Genomic DNA, 19,005 nt, shown 5'->3' on the forward strand with positions numbered 1-19,005 from the left:
ACCTTTTGATCGCAGCTCTGCCACTTTATGTCTTGTTTTCTTGTATGAAATAAGGTTGATAGTTCCCACTAGTTGATAGAATTAGGTGGGTATGGTCATGGAGATGCTCTGACATAAAGGCTTTGTGACCTTGGGCAGGTCATGCAATTGTGAGATGCCTGCTTCCCGAAGGGATTTGACAGACTGAGTTTTCCTAGCAGATTCCTCGAACTTAGGAGCCCACGTCCTGGCTGTATGGTTACTAACCAGAGCAGTCCATTTTCCCGCCTTTTCCGAGCCCAGCAAGCCTCCCTCCCTTGCCCCTCCCAACAGCTACCCTACACGCAGGCGCAGATCACGGCTTCTTCTTTCCTTCCACTTGCGCCCCCTCAAAGCTTCCCCTAGCAACAAGCTCGGGCTCTGCGCTGAGGAGGAGCGAACGCATGCGCCGAAGCCCTCTCCACCGCCAGTTGTCGGACTGCGCGCTGAGCTCCTCCCCCTTCAAGCCTAGCCCTTCTCCCCGCCTCCTTCCATCCCAGGGTCCGCGTGGCGGGGCGCGCGCGCACTCCGGCTTGGTGGCTGCACATCTCCCTGGCCGCGGCAGTAAGGATAGAGGGGCGGGGCTATTCACTTAGGGCTCCGCCCCCTTTGGCCCGGCGTCCCCACCGCGCCTGCGCGCTCCCGCCCGGTCTCCATCTTGGAATTGGGAGGAAGAGAGAGAGGGAGACCGGGACGAGACCGGGGCTGTGGTGCGGAGAGAGGCTGAGGCTGAGAAGAGGAGAGGGAGAGAAGGCGCGGGGACCGCCCATAGCTACAGTCTTTCAGCTGCCCTCAGGAGAGGAAGGGGGAAAGGGAGGAGACCGGGGCGGGAGTGAGGGCTGTCACCCTCGGACCCCGGCGTGAGAGGGGCCGTGCGGCCGGACGTCCTCGGGGTGGGCCCCCTGTCGGTGGCCGAAGACCTGGGGCTCAGGCCCTTCCGTCGTGAATTTCCGGGCTTGACTCCTCGCTTCTCAAATATCCGGGTATCAGCCCCTCAGATCCCACATATCCAGGACTCGGGTCCTAACCTCTCTAAACCTGGGGCTCCGTTTCATAGGATTTCAAATATCGGGTTCAGGTCCCTGCGTGCACCAGTATCCGGGGTTCATTCCCCACGCGTTCAGGTATCAAATTCAGCCTCCGTTCGTTCAAATATCTGGGGTTCAGACCCCACAATCAGAAATCCGGGATTCAGCAACTGTCGCCCTCGCGGAGGAGGAGGACTGGACCGCGAGGTCAGATCAGGTTGTCACCCCCTCCCCTCCAGGGGAGGCTTCCCGGGCCCGCCCCTCAGGAAGGGCGAAAGCCGAGGAAGAGGTGGCAAGGGGAAAGGTCTCCTTGCCCCTCTCCCTGCTTGGCAGAGCCGCTGGAGGACCCCAGGAGGAGGCGGAAGCGCTGGGGCACCATAGTGACCCCTACCAGGTGAGACGGGGTGCAGGGGCGCGGGTCCCTGTGTCTAGCATTGAGAAGAAAGCGTGCTCCTTTTTGAGGAACTGGGCCTGGGTAGGCCCTCTCCTCAGGATGAAGCCCAGTGGGCCAGTGGTCAGCCTCTGGCTAGCCGTGCCTTCTGCTGCCACCTTGTTCCTCTTCCTTCATAATATCTGTTTCATGGGGGACCTCAGGTGACAGGGTCTTTGATGTCATGGGGGTCACGCCCTAAGTTGCTTGAGCTAATTAGATGGGTTTGCACTCTTTTGCTCTTCTCCCATGTTCACTTTGTCCCTCACAGCTACCTGTTCTCCATTATACCTCTTTCTCCTGATTGCTCTGGGGTGTTGATTCCCTTGCCTCTGATCTCTATGATGGGTCCACTTAGCTTTTTTTTTTTAGGCATGATCTGGTTGGATTTCTTGTCCTTTGAAGGAAGTGTGTGTGTGCATTTGTGTTTGGGGATGCCTGGCAATATTTTCCCCCACCTGTATTGTTACCTTCCAACCTCCTGCTGATGGTGATACATTTGTCAAGCGGTCTGTCATTTACAAGTGTTTTATATCTGTTCTCTCATGTGACACCCCCCCCATTCACCCTGTGGGGGCCTCTTTTATTGCCGTCTTCCCATTTTACAGTTGAGAATATTGAGGCTCAGAGAGGTTGCTCAAGGTCACACAGTAGCAGAATCAGGATTTGAACCCAGGTTCTTGATGAAGTTTTGCCCCTGCTCCATACCTGTCTCTTGCCGTCTCTTCTTGGCCAGGGGTCCAAAGGGGAATGAGTTGGGGTGAGATAGAAGAATGGGGGGTGGGGTGGGGAGAAGAGCTTCCTTTTTAGGAGGACTGTACTCAGAAGCTTTCCCTGATGGGAAGCTCTGGCTCCTGTCTTCTGTCTCATGGATTTTTCTCCCTACTGTGACCTTCATCTCTACCCTGATTCCAGTCTTTGGTCTAGGTTCCTGAGAGGGTTCTGTCTTTTGACAAATGATAGCCATAGTGGTGTCTCTTCACAGTTAAAGCCAAGCTGCTGGGGTAGGATGATCCCCAAAGTCTTAAGTCCTTTTTGTGGTGACCCTGGAGGCAGGGAAGGAAAAATCCATATGCTGAGTGTCTGCATAGTGTTCTTAAGGATGAGATGTCATTAAAAATCTCACAACAGTCCTATGCTGTAATCCGTTTTACTGAAGAGAAGACCAAGCATAAGGAACTTACTCAAAACCCTGTTGCTGTATGTTGTCGATGAGGTGTACTGTTAGTGTAGTTTAGGGACAGACAGACTTGGGTTTCCCCATCTGCAGAATGGTGATAACATTGTCCCTTGAGAAGGTGGCTGTGATTTAGCACAGACCTTGGTAATTGCTCAAATGTTCATTATTTGAGGAAGAGGCCCCGTGTGATATTTTGTTGGCATCCTTACATGTGGCCTATGGTCCTGGGTTGACATTCTGGGCTGGGTGCTGGTAAAGAGGTCAAGAAGATTCCTTTGGCAAGTTGTGAGCACCTGCCTTTGTGTGTGGGTGTGTGGTGGGGGTGAGGGGTGCTTGGCAGGGTTGCTGGCAGGAGAATGGAGAAGGGGGCCGATTCTGAGCAGCTTGGGAGCTGCTGAGGGCTTGGCTGAGGGCAATCAATCAATCTCCTAGGCTATTCTGAGCCCTCTGCACCCTGGGGGCCCACCGGAGAGTCAGGCTTACTTCTTGCCCTCCAGCTTCCAGTTGGGCTGAGACAAAATTAACAACACAACAGGAAACAAGGCCCGACAGAATATAATTACATGCTAAATTGTTAGGTGCTTTAAAGGAGCTAGAACTCTGCCCTAGGAGTCCAGCTCTGCTGAAGGCTCTTTTGTGCCTAAATTCCAACAAGTGCTTAGCCAGGAGCTTGGCCTGGCATTCCCTGGGGAAAAGGGGCGGGGTCCTTGGCTACCAGGTACTGCAGGCTCTTTCTCTGGGTGTTTGGCTGGGTGCTCTAGGAGCTCTCCCCAAAGGCTGAAGTGGTCAAGGGAGGCTTCCTGCAGGAGGGGGCTAAGAGAGTAATAAGCACACAGGCCTGACTGGAGAGAAGGTCCTCTTCTCTGACCTTGAAGAAGTCCTCCTTCCTTTCTATGCCTCAGTCACCTCATCTGTGAAATGGTGATCACTATCCTGCCCTGCTTGTTTCATATCGCTGTTTTAAAAACAGTGGTAGAGGACCAGCTTTGGATGTCACTTAACCTTTCTGAGCCTGTTTCCTCGTTGCAAGATAAGGGTACCCCGATAGTAATACCTCACAAGGTTGTGGCAAGGGTTGAATGAGAGAGATGCATGTAAGGTGCTTACTGTACATGCTCAATAAATGTTATTTGTACACCACAAATGTCCTGTACCTGTGTGTGATGCATATGCAATTGGACTGGTCAAGTAAGACAACCCAGGTCACAGAGAGGTCCCCAAAGCCAGCCACCATTTCTGTCCCTGTCCTTCCCATCCTCCCTGCCACAATGTCCCTAGCTCTTTTTGAGAGCAAGTCTTCTGGCCCTTCTGGGCCAATACCCACTTCTAACAATGGCCGGATTTCCACTACCTCCGGCCTGGCCGTTTCCTGCTCTCTTCCAGGGTGTGAGAGGTTGAGGGAGGAGGGGGCCTCGACGCCAAGGGGAACAGGAAGGTGCCTGGAAATATTTGGGGTATGGGACTTGTGGGACAGGACACTTGGGAATCTGGGGTTCTGTCTAGGAGGTGGGATCTTTTATTCTTGAGGGGAGAAGTAGGGGGGTTGTAGGGAAATGGATCTGGCTGAGGGGGGTGGTGAGGATGCTTAGCTCTCAGTCTTCCTAGCAGTTTTAGGGACTCCAGGGACCCGGCCCCCGTGCTCTGGTTGCTAGGGCAACTTCATTTTTTTGGAGCTTTGATGTTGTTCCTAATCTCCCCCCTGCCCTTCCTCAGCGGTGCCTCCCCCTCATCAGGGAACTAGGGGAGGAGAAGGCAGAAATTTGAGGGGTCCCTGCCTCTCTCTGAGTGTCTCATCTTCGCTGTAAGGGTCCCCTCTTCATTCTCCAGGTCAGGCCCCACTCTCAGGGCCCCCAGGGGCCATCATGCCAGCTGGGGGCCGGGCCGGGAGCCTGAAGGACCCTGATGTGGCTGAGCTCTTCTTCAAGGATGACCCTGAAAAGCTCTTCTCTGATCTCCGGGAAATTGGCCATGGCAGCTTTGGAGCCGTGTACTTTGTAAGTTGGGGCTTAGGAAAATGGGGTAGGGATGGGCACTGCATTCTTCTTCCCCCTGTGGACCTCCAAGCCTCCTTCTGTGCTGCCGTACCACACCAGCCTTTCCCGCCCTCTCCTTTTGGGCCAAAAAATCTTCCTGCTGCCCAGTTCTCACCAAGGGCTTTCACCAGCTTCTGGTCTGGTCTTCTAGGCCCGAGATGTCCGGAATAGTGAGGTGGTGGCCATCAAGAAGATGTCCTATAGTGGGAAGCAGTCAAATGAGGTGGGTCAGGTTTGACAAGAATGGTAAGGGACAGAGCAGGGGACCCCAGGCTCAATGTGCGGGCTGAGTAAACCTCTTCTCCCCTGACCTCCTCTCAGAAGTGGCAGGACATCATCAAGGAGGTGCGGTTCCTGCAGAAGCTCCGGCACCCCAATACCATTCAGTACCGGGGCTGTTACCTGAGGGAGCACACGGCTTGGGTGAGCTAGCCCACTGAATCTGGCCTGATCTTTGCCCCCATCCTTGTCCTGGTCCAGTCTCTTAGTGGGCCCTGTTCCAGGTGCCATTATGGGGACCTTGGAAGGGAGGAAGTCTCTCCCAACCTCTTTAGTCCTCAGGCAAACCCATGGACAACAATGTCTCCAGAAAGAGAGGCTGGTTTGAAGAGAGTCATAAACTGTTAGTAGTTGGAAAGGGGCATATGGGCTGGAGGAAATGGAGATATAATGGGGCTTTGAAAGGATTCAGATGGGAGTTGTGGTATCTTGTCTCCCCTTCCTAGGGGAGGCCCTGACTAGGAACTCTCCCACCACCACCACCATGTTTTCTCAGTTGTCCTTCCTCTTTGTCTTCACCCTGGAGGTAATGCCTGAGTGAAGGATAGGCAGAGAAGCTCTCTGTTTGGATCTCTGCCCAAGAGAGGTGGGCCAGGGGTGACCAGATGTGCTTATCTCTGACCCTTCACCCTTTCTTAGCTGGTGATGGAGTATTGCCTGGGCTCAGCTTCTGACCTTCTAGAAGGTAAGTGGCTCTTTGGCCAACAAGTGGGAGAAGTGAGAAGAGCAAAGAAGCTGTTGGGAAAGGGATCAGGGGAGCTTGTTCCAGCCCCACCCTTGGGCTCCCTCAGTTTGATGTTTTTCCCTCACTCCCCAGTGCACAAGAAGCCCCTTCAGGAGGTGGAGATTGCAGCTGTGACCCATGGGGCCCTTCAGGGCCTGGCTTACCTGCACTCCCACAACATGATCCATAGGTACAAGGAACATTGACAATGGCTGGGAGGGGGTGCGCTCTACACCACTTATTCAGCTGGGCTGCAGCCTTCTTGGAAACCTGGTGCTAAAGCCCCTTGCCCAGCCTTCCTGAGATGTATGCCTCATCCTTGTGCTTCATCTCCGGCAGGGATGTGAAGGCTGGAAACATCTTGCTATCAGAGCCAGGCTTGGTGAAGCTAGGGGACTTCGGCTCTGCATCTATCATGGCACCCGCCAACTCCTTTGTGGGCACCCCGTACTGGTGAGTGGGATGGTGGTGAGTGGAGGGAGCCCCTAGGATGTTGGGAGCAATAGTTGGCAGAGTCTGGGCAGGTGATAAGCCTCTTTCTCCTGACCATTCTCCCAGGATGGCTCCAGAGGTGATCCTCGCAATGGATGAGGGGCAGTACGATGGCAAAGTGGATGTCTGGTCCTTGGGGATAACCTGCATCGAGCTGGGTAAGGACGACATCCTCTGTTTCTTCATCCTCTTTTCTCTCCACTGCTTTCTCTTTCTCTGTCTCTTTCCATCCCCATACCATTTCATCCTCAGGCCTCCAAGCTCCTGTCCATTTTGACTGTACCCTTGACCCCCAAGTCAGGCAGCTGTCAAATCCTGCCAGTTCTTAGACCTAAGGATATCAGAGCATTCTTTTCCTGTCCACTACTCTAGTTTTACTTTTTTTTTTTGAGTGCTAGCTTTGTACCACGCTATGCTAGCAGGTTTTGGGGGTATAGCAATGAATGAGGTTCTTGGCCTTGTGGAACTTACATTCCAGTTGGGGAAACAGATGTGTTTTCTTTTACTGGGACAGAAGCTGAATGGAGGTTACAGGAGCAGTACAACCATAAAGCAAGAGACTTGATCTATTTCAGGGGCTAAGGAATATCTTACAGCAGATATCTAAGCAGAACCATAAAGTAGATAATAGCTGTTTGAAAGACTATAGGGAAGAGCATTCCAGATAGGTAAGAGCAGGCATGCGGAGCTGAGACTGGCTTCAGTTGTTTGAAATATTGCCGGTAATGCCATGTAAAGAGCAGTGAATGATAAGGCCAGAGAGTAAGGCTCACGTGAGTTCATGAGGCCTTGAAGCCTGTCCGGGTTCTCGTCTCTGCCAGCCTATGCTACTGAAATTAACTATTAGTGAGGTAATGTTTGTAAAGCCTCCAACACAGTGCCCGGCACAGACAGTTGCCCAAGAAAAGAGATGCTGTTAGTCTCTCTTATCAACAACTTCCTGCCATGATCTTTCCTACCTCCAGTCTCTTCTTCCCTCCAGTCTCTCTTATGTCAGAGAGATCTGCCCTAGCCGGGTGCTGTTGCTTCGCTCCCCTCCTCAGAGCCATCAGTGCTCCCCATTCCCTTCAAGACCTATGCCATCCCTGTGCTTCCTTCCACCAAGCTAAAAGCCCCGCTTTCTGAAAGTTGGCTCTCACCTTTGTAAGCTCCACACCCTGAGTGTGTCATGAACTTTTCCACTTTCTTAACTTGGTTTGTATTTTGTCTTCTGCCCGAAGTCCGAGATTTGGACACGCCCTTTCCCTCCATGTCCACATATGTGCATTTGTCACTCGAGACCACAGCTGGGCAGGTGATGCAAATACATTGGAACAAGCCAGGTAGAAGAAAAATATAGAGCTGTCCATTTTATTCCTACTTTTTGGTAGAGATGTGGATGCCGAGAAATATTTCTCTGTTACTGAAAGGAAACCACCAGTCCTGGTTATAAGCAGATAGTGCGTATCAAAGAAGTAATGTGAAAAAGATTATGGCAAACTGGAGACTGCTATTGCTTTGCTCTAGCCCATCGTTATGCGTGAGCGTCGGCTCCTTTTCACCACATCTAAGTTTTTAGAAGAAACCGGACATTTCGGTTATTATTACTAAATTGCTAAGTTGGAATGTAATTTAAAAATTGCTATTTGGGCCAAAAACATAACAAAACATTTGTCTGGGCCTCGAGGAACTCCTGGCTTGCAACTTCTAATCTAAGGCCCAGCTCCAATATCCCTTTTTCCAAAAGACCTGCCCTTAATCCCCTGCACACCTACCAGCTTGAGAACCCACATGCACTCCCAGCTTCCCAACCATTTTTCTGTCTCCCTCTTGTAACTTGATAGTACTTGTTGAGTTTTACTTAATCTTTCCTGTTAGGCTAGAGGTTCCTTGAGGACAGAGCCTGTCTCTTGTTTTTCCTTATCTTTCCCTTAACACTTAGCAAGTTTTTTGCTCTTACTTGGCACCTAATAGAATGTTAGTTGGGCTGATAACTGCTTCTTTCTGCCTTTGATCTCTATTCCATTGTGTACAGGGGAGAGGATGGGTGTTACATTTTATGGAGGAAATTAATTGAGATGATGAGAATTGCTCAGGGCCATACAGCAAGGAAGTCAGGGAGCTGGGGTGTGAACCCAAATCCTCTGATTTCCATTCCACTCCTCTGCCCATCTGCCACCTCTCACCTTCTCCCTGTTCACCTTTCTCTGTAGCGGAACGGAAACCACCGCTGTTTAACATGAATGCGATGAGTGCCTTATACCACATTGCACAGAACGAGTCCCCCGTGCTCCAGTCAGGACACTGGTGAGGACTGGGATTCCTGGGCCCAGGGGTTAGGCCATAGGGTAAGGCTGCCTGGCTTATGGCCTCCCCCCCTTCCTCATCCTCCCATGACTTCTAGGTCTGAGTACTTCCGGAATTTTGTTGACTCCTGTCTTCAGAAAATCCCTCAAGACAGACCAACCTCAGAGGTTCTTCTGAAGGTAAGGGCTCACTGGCCTAGCATTCTCCTAGAACCGTTGCCTGTTAGAACCACAAAACCCTTCAGTGAAATTAGTGATTTCCCAGCTCTTCCTCCACCAAGAACTTCATGTATGAATTCCCACCTGCATTCCCAGTGCCCAATGGACTCTGTGTTTTGCAAGATTTTGTCTACCAGACTGTCTTTATTTATTAAGTAATAATTTGTTTTCCCATCTTTTGTTAATCAAAGACGTATATAATTGCCAGCCAGAGCTTCTGGTCTGCGTGCGATAACCAGGGTTACCACACTGATCTGATGTAATTCAAGCCAAAAGCCTGGGTAGCCTTGTCATGGGTAAATGTATGATTTCCCTTAGGTGTGTTTTGAGATATCAAAAGTAGAGGGGCCCCCATTCCCTTCACAGATCCGTGGGGCCTAAGGAGCCCTAGTTGGGAACTGATGTAGACAGTCTAGTTTGACCTACTTGTTTTGTAATTGTGGGATACCTTATGAAATCCAGAGAGGCCTCATGACATGTCCAGGGGCACACAGCATGTTGATAGAGGACCTGGACTAGAATCCAGATCTCCTGACTGTTCTTGTCTGTCAGCTGTGCTTGGAGGAACAGGAGCCTGTCTGGGGAGGGGTGATTGGGTGGTGAAAATATGGGGGTAGGGCTTACCTAGCACAAGGCCAGCATCAGCTCCTGGTGGGCATGGGCCCCAGGGAAGTTCCTCAGGCCAGAGGGAGTGTCAGGGCCCATGGGATATTTGGGGTGGGGGTAGGTGCTCTGCAGCAGGCCTCAGTGTTCTCTCCCCTCAGCACCGCTTTGTGCTCCGGGAGCGGCCACCCACAGTCATCATGGACCTGATCCAGAGGACCAAGGATGCCGTGCGGGAGCTGGACAATTTGCAGTACCGAAAGATGAAGAAGATACTGTTCCAAGAAGCACCCAATGGCCCTGGTGCTGAAGCCCCAGAGGAGGAGGAGGTGACCCAGCTTACCCTGCCACCCTTTTTTCCCCACTGTGTTTTGCTTGCCTCCTAGCAGCTGCTTGGCTCACCTTCCTTCTCCTTCCTCCTGCCCTCTGTCTCCCTGTGCTATCTCCATATACATACCCCTTATCCTTCCCCTTCCCTGCCCAACAGCCTGCGCCCTGTCCACAGGAGGCCGAGCCCTACATGCACCGGGCTGGGACGCTGACCAGTCTAGAGAGTAGCCACTCAGTGCCAAGCATGTCCATCAGCGCCTCCAGCCAGAGCAGTTCAGTCAATAGCCTAGCTGATGCCTCGGACAACGAGGAGGAAGAAGAGGAGGAGGAAGAGGAAGAGGAGGAAGAGGAAGGCCCTGAACCCCGAGAGATGGCCATGATGCAAGAAGGGGAGCATACAGTTACCTCCCATAGTTCCATCATCCACCGACTGCCGGTACGCAGCTCACCCTCAGGAGGCCTGATGGTGACAAGGCCGAGCCCCAGCTCTCCCTCCCAAGTGTGATTGCTCCTCCTCTAAGTCAGACTGGGTCTCCAGGGATCTCCTCTTGGGCCCAGTGGCCTCTGAACCTTGGGCATCCCTTTCACCTTCCCTTCCTCTAGGGTTCTGACGACTTGTATGATGACCCCTACCAGCCGGAGATGACCCCAGGTCCTCTCCAGCCACCCGCAGCCCCAGCTCCCACCTCTACCACCTCTTCTGCCCGCCGCCGGGCCTACTGCCGCAACAGGGATCACTTTGCCACCATCCGTACTGCCTCCCTGGTAAGTGTAGCCATCCTCCCTCAGCCTGGATGCCCCAAACTCTTAAGTCCAGAGATGATTTGTTTTTCCCCTCTGGCACTGGATTAAGTTCAGATTCCGCTCTCACTTTTTGTTGCCGTCTTTCACTTTCTCCTCTCCTTGACCCTCTCCATTCTCTTCTCCCAACGGACTGTTTTGGTCACATTGCCCGATGTGGGTATTCCTAGTTTGATAAACTCTTCCTCCGTTTTCATGGCTAGGCTTAAGTAGCATGTCCTGGGGTGCCTTCCCAGGCTCTTGACCAGCCAGGTGTATCACATCCCTGTGCTGTGGTGCTTCTAAATGACATTATGATAGGTGTGCTGGATTTTATGCTCCTGGAGGGCAGGAATAGTGGCCAGTGTCTGCCTCATACCATGATTGGCTCTCAGGCTCACACACATGCCTGAGTATTTCATCCTTCCAGCTCCTCTGGAGAGAGAGGGTATGATCCCAGTTGAGAGATGAGGCAGTGGTGACTCAGACATTCTGCTTGTCCAAGGCACTTGCCGAAACACCTTTGGTGGTTTTCAGATTCTCAAATTAAGCAAGACTGGTTTTCCTAAGATCAAGTCATGGTAATGTTTTTCTCAGTTCACAGGAAAAGATGGGTAGACTTTTCATAAAACACAGTCTTTCATCCATACTTTGAGTAAACCTTTAGATTTCATTCTTGCTTAGTTGCAAACACCAACATTAATTCCGTTATGGGCCAGTGATTGGTCTAGTATATTCTTATGGGACAGCTCTTCAGATCCTGTGATGCTTAGTGCTTTGTTGTACTGTGTAGAGAGGTCCAGGGTTTCCTGGACCTGACTTCCGGTCCCTGATTTCCAGGGACTTGGCCACCTGGACTAGTTGGAGTTGTGCCCACTTGACAATGGGACCTGAGCTCCAAACCTCAGATGTGGACATCCAGGCCCAGTGTTCTTGATACTCCCAACATCTCAGGGCCCAGATCCCAGCTGCATACCTGGGCTGTAATGAGTCCTCAGTGTTTGCTGAAGGGGAAGAAAAACAGTGTTTGTTAGTTCAGAGTGTTCTAGACACTATGCATGTATCAGGCGTAATCTCCACAGCTTTCTATAAGGAGGTGGTATTGTCCCATTTAGCAGATAAGGGAACTGAGGCTAGTGTCATTAACTTGCTTGAGGTTACCTGGTTAGTAAGTGACCAAGCTGGGGGTTGGGCCCAGGTATGTTTGACTTTGAACTAACCTGAATTGTTGCCACTTTTGCATCGGGCCCTGCGCGCGGCACCTTTTATCGACTCATTCAGTGATATCAGCGTGTGAAATAGACTGTATCTCCATCATCCAGTGGAGGTGGCAGACTCAGAGGGGCTACGTGTGATGAAGGCACCAAATGAGAACCGAACCCATGAGTCTGAAATCCGTGTTCACCAATAGAGCATGAAAACCGTGTTAGTAATGAGATGAGGCCAGGACTGAGCCCCACTTCTCATCCTCTGTCCTGCCCCAGGTCAGCCGTCAGATCCAGGAGCATGAGCAGGACTCAGCCCTGCGGGAGCAGCTGAGTGGCTATAAGCGGATGCGACGACAGCACCAGAAACAGCTGCTGGCCTTGGAGTCACGGCTGAGGGGTGAACGTGAGGAGCATAGCGCACGGCTACAGCGGGAGCTTGAGGCACAGCGGGCCGGCTTTGGGGCTGAGGCAGAAAAACTGTCCCGGCGGCACCAGGCCATTGGTGAGAAGGAGGCACGAGCCGCCCAGGCCGAGGAGCGAAAGTTCCAGCAGCACATCCTTGGGCAGCAGAAGAAAGAGCTAGCGGCCCTGCTGGAGGCACAGAAGCGAACCTACAAACTTCGGAAGGAGCAGCTAAAGGAGGTGAGGTGGGGCTGCAGCAACGGACAGGGCCTGTGTGGTGGGTGAGGTGCCCTGACTCCCTGCCCTCCCCATGGCCTTGCCCAGGAGCTCCAGGAGAACCCCAGCACACCCAAGCGGGAGAAGGCCGAGTGGCTTCTGCGGCAGAAGGAGCAACTCCAGCAGTGCCAGGCAGAGGAGGAGGCGGGGCTGCTGCGGCGACAGCGTCAGTACTTTGAGCTTCAGTGTCGCCAGTATAAGCGCAAGATGCTGCTGGCCCGTCACAGCCTGGACCAGGACCTGCTGCGGGAGGTAGGCCACCCCACCCTCCATCCCCCTCCCCACAGCACAGGCACCTATTTTTCCCTCTACCCTCTTTCATGCTGTGGTTTGGCTTCTCTTCCACACCCCTTGTTTCCTCGTGCCTGTCACCCTGCTAGAGCTCCCTGGGCTTCCATTCCCAGGCCAGCCAGCAGCTTGGCTCCTTTACACCCCTCAGCTCCCCATGCTCAGCTCCCTCTGCCAGGGAGTTCTGGGGCTCTCTTGACACCAACAAGGCTTCCTGACTGAGCTCTGGGCCCTGCCTCCCTTCTGCCTCAGGATTTGAACAAGAAGCAGACCCAGAAGGACTTGGAGTGTGCGTTGCTGCTGCGGCAGCATGAGGCCACGCGAGAGCTGGAGCTACGGCAGCTCCAGGCTGTCCAGCGCACACGGGCCGAACTCACCCGCCTGCAGCACCAGACAGAGCTGGGCAACCAGCTGGAGTACAACAAGCGGCGTGAGCAAGAGTTGCGGCAGAAGCATGCAGCCCAGGTTCGCCAGCAGCCCAAGAGCCTCAAAGTACGTGCAGGCCAGCGTCCCCCGGGCCTCCCGCTCCCCATTCCTGGGGCTCTGGGACCACCCAGCACAGGCACCCCTAGAGAAGAGCAGCCCTGTTCATCTGGCCAGGAGGCAGTCCTGAACCAAAGAATTCTGGGAGAGGAGGAGGAGGAGGAAGCAGTTCCAGAGAGAAGGATTCTGGGAAAGGAAGGGGCTACCCTGGAGCCAGAGGAACAGAGGATATTGGGGGAAGAATCAGGAACCCCTATTCCCAACCCACAAAAACATAGTTTGATTGATGAGGAAGGTTGGGGTCTGCCTGAGGAGGAGATAGAAGAGCTTAGGGTCCCATCCCTGGCGCCCCAAGAGAGGAGCATTGTGGGCCAGGAGGCAGCTGGGGAATGGAGGTTATGGGAGAAGCAGGACGGGAGCCTCCTGGATGAGGAATTTGAGCTTGGCTGGATCCCGGGCCCAGCGCTGACCCCAGTCCCCGAGGAAGATGAGGAAGAGGAAGAGGGGGCGCCAATTAGGACCCCGAGGGATCCTGGAGATGGCTGTCCCTCACCAGACATCCCCCCTGAACCCCCTCCAACACGTCTGAGGCATGGCCCTATTAGCCAGCTCCCTGGACTCCTGTCCCATGGCCTCCTGGCTGGCCTCTCCTTTGCAGTGGGATCCTCCTCTGGCCTCCTGCCCCTGCTACTTCTGCTGCTGCTCCCACTGCTGGCAGCCCAGGGTGGGGGTGGCCTGCAGGCAGCGCTCCTGGCCCTTGAGGTCGGGCTGGTGGGCCTGGGGGCCTCCTACCTACTTCTTTGTACAGCTCTGCACCTGCCCCCCAGTCTGTTCCTCCTCCTGGCCCAGGGCACTGCACTGGGGGCTGTCCTGGGTTTGAGCTGGCGCCGTGGCCTTATGGGTGTCCCTCTGGGCCTTGGGGCTGCCTGGCTCCTAGCCTGGCCAGGCCTGGCTCTACCTCTGGCAGCTCTGGCAGCTGGGGGCAAATGGGTGCGGCAGCAGGGCCCCCGGATGCGCCGGGGCATCTCTCGACTCTGGCTGCGGGCTCTGCTGCGCCTGTCGCCTGTGGCCTTTTGTGCCCTACAGGGCTGCGGAGCTGTGGGGGACCGAGGCCTATTTGCACTCTACCCCAAGACCAACAAGGATGGCTTCCGCAGCCGTCTGCCCGTTCCTGGGCCCCGGCGGGGTAATCCCCGCACTGCCCGACACCCGCTAGCCCTGTTGGCGAGGTTTTGGACCCTGTGCAAGGGCTGGAACTGGCGCCTGGCACGGGCCAGCCAGGGTTTAGCCTCCCACTTGCCCCCTTGGGCTATCCACACACTGGCCAGCTGGGGCCTGCTCCGAGGTGAGAGGCCCAGCCGTATCCCCCGGCTGCTGCCCCGTAGCCAACGCCGGCTAGTGCCCTCTGCCTCTCGCCAATCAGCGCCCGGGACTCTAATTGGGCGGCGATCCCGACCCCGCCAGTCCCGGGCCCTGCCTCCTTGGAGGTAACCGACTAGCTCTTCCCCTGCCCGAATCTTAGAGCATCGAGCACTTTATTTCCCACTACTCAGTGATGTTTCTCCAGTTCCAGTCCTCTCCTCCCTTTCACCCCTCCCTCCTTAGTACACTTCCCCACCTCAGCCCAGTCCTTTGGACCTCTAGACAGGCAGCCTCCTCCACCAGGAGTCCGGAAGTTACACTTTGTGTTCTCCTGACACTCCTCCCCACCCTAAGTTATTGCTGTTCTCCCACTGTGTGTGTGCTCATCCTCACCCTCATCAACTCAGGCCTGGGGCCAGGGGTGGCAGTGGGTGGGAAGTCATGTTTTTTTTTTCTCTCTTTGATTTTGTTTTTCTGTCTCCCTTCCAACCTGTCCCCTTTCCCCCACCAAAAAAAGAAAAAGACAAACACAAATAAAATATCTGAGCGGAACTGTACCTTTGGCCCAGGCTGCCTCTGTCTGCTTTGTCCTGCCGCCTAGCCTCCCCGGTATGCCCCCAGTCTGGACCCTTGGCCCCCAGTTCCATGACCTCTTCACCCCCATCTACGTTATCTTAACCCCTTTCACTCCTCAGCCTCATCCTCTCTGCCTTCATAGCTTCGTTGCACCATGACCACCACCAGCTCAGAGGTCTGGGCCCCTGTTGAGCTTCCACAGAACTTCTTGGCCCCACAGCTCCCCTGTTGGTGGGTTCTTTTCCAGAGAGTGTCCTTAGGTTCCGGGACCTTTTGTCCTTATAACCTGCCTTTTGTCCCAGCCCCTTCCCTATGTGGTTCCCTTCTGGGAACTGAATATCTCCCCTGGCATTAATTAGGCTTTACCCTAGAGGGCTTGGGGAAGGGACTGCAAACTACAGTAGGGGGTGGTGAGTTTGGGGGGCCAGGCAGAGAGTGGGGCATGGAAATGGGGTTGGTTGTGGGCTTGGAGTGGGAGCTGAGTGTCTAAGGGGCTGGGCTGGGACGTGGAGATCTGGTCAGGGTAGCAGCTGCTGGCCCATTGAACCTGTCAGGCCCTTTCTGGCCACCTCCTTTGCCCCTTTCCCTTACGTGGCCCTAGATGGGGCCACCCCATCTTATCCATTTCTCAGCTCGGAGCTTATCCTCCTTCCCTCCCTCCCACCCTAAGGTGTTGAACCTGGGACTTTCTCTGTCTTTCCTTAGCTGTGTCGCTCTCTTCCATGGGTGTGTTATGTGACTTGATTTTCTCACTCTTGTGCACGTTCTGTATCTGCTCACTTGGTTTCTGTCTCTGGGTTGTATTTCCTCTGTCTTTGCATGGTCAGAGCTTCTTGTGTGTACTCCGTACCCTAAAGATTCTCAGTTCTCTGTCCACGAATTCTCCTGCTGTTTCTTGTGTTTTCTACCCAACCCTGAACATGCTCTTGGAACATGCTCTTGTTTACTTGTATCTCTTGCCCATTGAGAATCTTCCTGATCTCTCTTCAGCACAATCCCATCTCTCCATGTCTGTCTGTATACAGCTCCCCCCGCCCCCTCTGTCTAACATGTTTTCTGTTTCTCTCCCTCTCCCTGTCTCTGCTTCTGTCTCCTCTCCTCCTCTCTCTCTTCTCCCCTTCTCCCCTGGTTGTTCCTCCTCCTCCTCCTCCTCCTCTCCTCCTCCTCCTCCTCCTCTCCCTTGCCCCCATCTCCCCTTGGTCCGTCCACTGCATAGTCTAAGGAGCTGCAGATCAAGAAGCAGTTCCAGGAGACGTGTAAGATCCAGACTCGGCAGTACAAGGCCCTGCGGGCACACTTGCTGGAGACCACACCCAAAGCTCAGCACAAGAGCCTCCTTAAGCGGCTCAAGGAAGAACAGACCCGCAAGCTGGCGATTCTAGCCGAGCAGTATGACCAGTCCATCTCAGAGATGCTCAGCTCGCAGGCGGTGAGGCCTGGGGTCCAGGGAGGGAGCGTGGTGGAGGCTGGCCTTTGTATTCCCGCCTTGGTTATGGGAAGTTGGAAGTGGGGGAGTGCGGGGAAAGATGGGGCTTTTGTTCTTGGGGGAAACTTGGATACTCTCCCACTGTTAGTATTCTCCACAATGGTTTTTTTTTATCTCTCTTGAGTATTTTCTTAAGGTCTTGACAAAGCCAGCCTGACTACTCTACCAAGAACCACCAAGGAAAGAGTGGCTATAATTGTTTCCTGGGCCTGAGTTAGTTTAATGTGTGAACAGGGAGCAAATCAAAATGATCGTGGCCCTTGGGCCGATTTACCCAGACTTCTGAGGATTTTGAAGATTGCTGTTCTAAAAGTGATCACACAACAACACTGGAATGGGCCAATTAAAAAATACCCATAGCGTAAAAAGTGACAGTGCCCCTATTCATTGCCATTCTCTCACCCAATCCCATTCTCTGACCCAATCTCAGTTAACTGTTAATAATTGTATTTTAGGTTTTTTCCCTATGCATATTTGAAAGATTACACAAAATTGTAAACAAAAGTAGGATTGTGTTGTACATACTGCTCTCTTCTTTTTCCACCTAGTATTTCTTGGACATTTTTCCATGTCAGTACACCTATCTCATTTTTTAAACAGTGTAGAATTTTCCATGGTATGGACGTACCATAATTTATTTAACCCATCCCTTATTGGTGGACATTTAGGTTGTTTCCAGTATTTTGCTATCACAACGCTTCAGTGAACACCTTCGAGCACATGTGCAAGTATACCTGGGGGATAAATTCCTGGAAGTGTAATTGCTGTGTCACAGGGTATGGCGACCTTTCATTTTGATAGATGTTGAGACTGGCTGCTTCTTGAAACCTTAGGGCCCAGGCCTACCTGGGGCAGGGGAGGATTGCGGGGGTGGGGGAGGAGGCCCCTAAAATTAGTTCTCCCTGTTTGCCAGCTACGGCTTGATGAGACCCAGGAGGCAGAATTCCAGGCCCTTCGGCAGCAGCTGCAGCAGGAGCTGGAGCTGCTAAACGCCTACCAGAGCAAGATCAAGATCCGCACCGAGAGCCAGCATGAGCGGGAGCTGCGGGAGCTGGAGCAGAGGGTAGCTCTGAGGCGGGCGCTGCTGGAGCAGCGGGTAAGGGGGCTCTGGCACCAAGAGGCGCTGGGGAGGGCAGGCTCCCCACCTCCTGCCCCTGGATGCGCTAACCTCTTTTCTGGGTGTCCCAGGTGGAAGAGGAGCTGCTGGCCTTGCAGACAGGGCGCTCCGAGCGAATCCGGAGTTTGCTCGAGCGGCAGGCCCGTGAGATCGAGGCTTTCGATGCTGAGAGCATGAGGCTGGGCTTCTCCAGTATGGCTCTGGGGGGCATCCCAGCCGAGGCTGCTGCACAGGGCTATCCTGCTCCACCTCCTGCCCCTGCCTGGCCCTCCCGTCCTGTTCCCCGGTCAGGGGCACACTGGAGCCATGGCCCTCCTCCACCGGGCATGCCCCCCCCAGCCTGGCGTCAGCCCTCTCTGCTGGCTCCTCCGGGTCCCCCAAACTGGCTGGGGCCCCCCACACAGAGTGGGACACCTCGTGGTGGAGCCCTGCTGCTGCTAAGAAACAGCCCTCAGCCCCTGCGGCGGGCAGCCTCAGGGGGCAGTGGCAGCGACAACGTGGGCCCACCTGCTGCTGCAGTGCCTGGGCCTCTGAGCCGTAGCACCAGTGTCGCTTCCCACATCCTCAATGGTTCCTCCCACTTCTATTCCTGAAGTGCAGGGTGGATGAGCAGATGAATGGGGCAGGGGCAGGGGCAGGGGTGGGTGGAGCCGGTTCCTGGAGGGCTGTAAGCTTGAGGTCCACCCACAGGTGGGGGACAGGATGTTGGCTCCAGCTCCCCTTAGACCTCCTCATCTCATGAGCTTCTTGGGCTGGCCAGTGGCCCAGGGCCAGCTTGGGCCTCGGTGCCTCAAGGCTGACCAGGAGCCCTTGCCTCCCCACCATGGTGCCAGGGTCTCTCTCCATCACAGCCTTGGGAAAGGAGGGAGATGTGCGTGTCAAATATTCATCTGGTCCCCTGGGGGAGGGGAAGGGTGGGTCTAGATATATTATATTCAGAGAACTATACTACCCCCTGTAATGGGGCCATGGACTGGGGATGCCAGGCCCCCCAGACCTGAGGTGTGGCAGAGCAGGTCTGGGTGGGGAGAACAGAAGGAAAAGGCCTTCCTAGGAAAGGATCAGGATGTTGTCTTGGGGTCAGGATGCCTGGTCTCTCCATTCCCCTGTTGCTGTCTGATGTCCTGTGCCGTTTTGTCCTTTATCTTTTTTCTTTTTCTTTTTTTTCTTTCTTTCTTTTTTTTTTTTTTTTTTTTTTTTATTGAGATCAGAGCTGGGGCAGGGGAACAAGGGAAGGACCTTGGAAGGGGCTGCTTCCAGACCTGGGGGCAGTCGTGGGAACCCCTCCCAGCTATGGGGTTGGCACAGAGCCCCACAGCAAGCTTTTAATAAACTGTTGGTTATTCTAACAGACCCCAGGACTCACCCTTTCTGTCTAAAGTGTGTATTAAGGACCGTTCATGGGA

The 19,005-nt window shown here is 53.9% G+C and overlaps 1 protein-coding gene across 7 annotated transcripts; it reads left to right on the forward strand.

Moving 5' to 3' along the window:
• Window positions 1-695: 695 nt before the first annotated feature.
• On the forward strand, window positions 696-18,952 carry TAOK2 (TAO kinase 2). Of its 7 annotated transcripts, none has more exons than XM_047838014.1 (19): window positions 696-1,440; window positions 4,484-4,650; window positions 4,841-4,912; window positions 5,011-5,112; window positions 5,608-5,653; window positions 5,786-5,882; window positions 6,032-6,145; window positions 6,251-6,342; window positions 8,377-8,470; window positions 8,568-8,649; window positions 9,453-9,620; window positions 9,779-10,057; window positions 10,225-10,386; window positions 11,886-12,251; window positions 12,336-12,539; window positions 12,828-13,067; window positions 16,213-16,425; window positions 17,396-17,578; window positions 17,671-18,952. In XM_047838014.1, exons 2-19 carry the CDS (start codon window positions 4,519-4,521, stop codon window positions 18,190-18,192), a joined length of 3,168 nt encoding a protein of 1,055 aa, XP_047693970.1. In that variant the 5' UTR covers window positions 696-1,440; window positions 4,484-4,518; the 3' UTR covers window positions 18,193-18,952. The 7 variants fall into 7 exon arrangements, with proteins under 7 accessions (XP_047693970.1, XP_047693971.1, XP_047693975.1 ...); XM_047838015.1 differs by having other exon boundaries at window positions 9,797-10,057; XM_047838019.1 differs by lacking the exon at window positions 17,671-18,952 and adding an exon at window positions 17,151-17,258 and having other exon boundaries at window positions 17,396-17,536.
• The last annotated feature ends 53 nt before the right edge of the window (window positions 18,953-19,005 follow it).

This window comes from Prionailurus viverrinus, chromosome E3, assembly GCF_022837055.1.
Source record: "Prionailurus viverrinus isolate Anna chromosome E3, UM_Priviv_1.0, whole genome shotgun sequence".
In the NCBI taxonomy this organism is placed as follows: domain Eukaryota; kingdom Metazoa; phylum Chordata; class Mammalia; order Carnivora; family Felidae; genus Prionailurus; species Prionailurus viverrinus.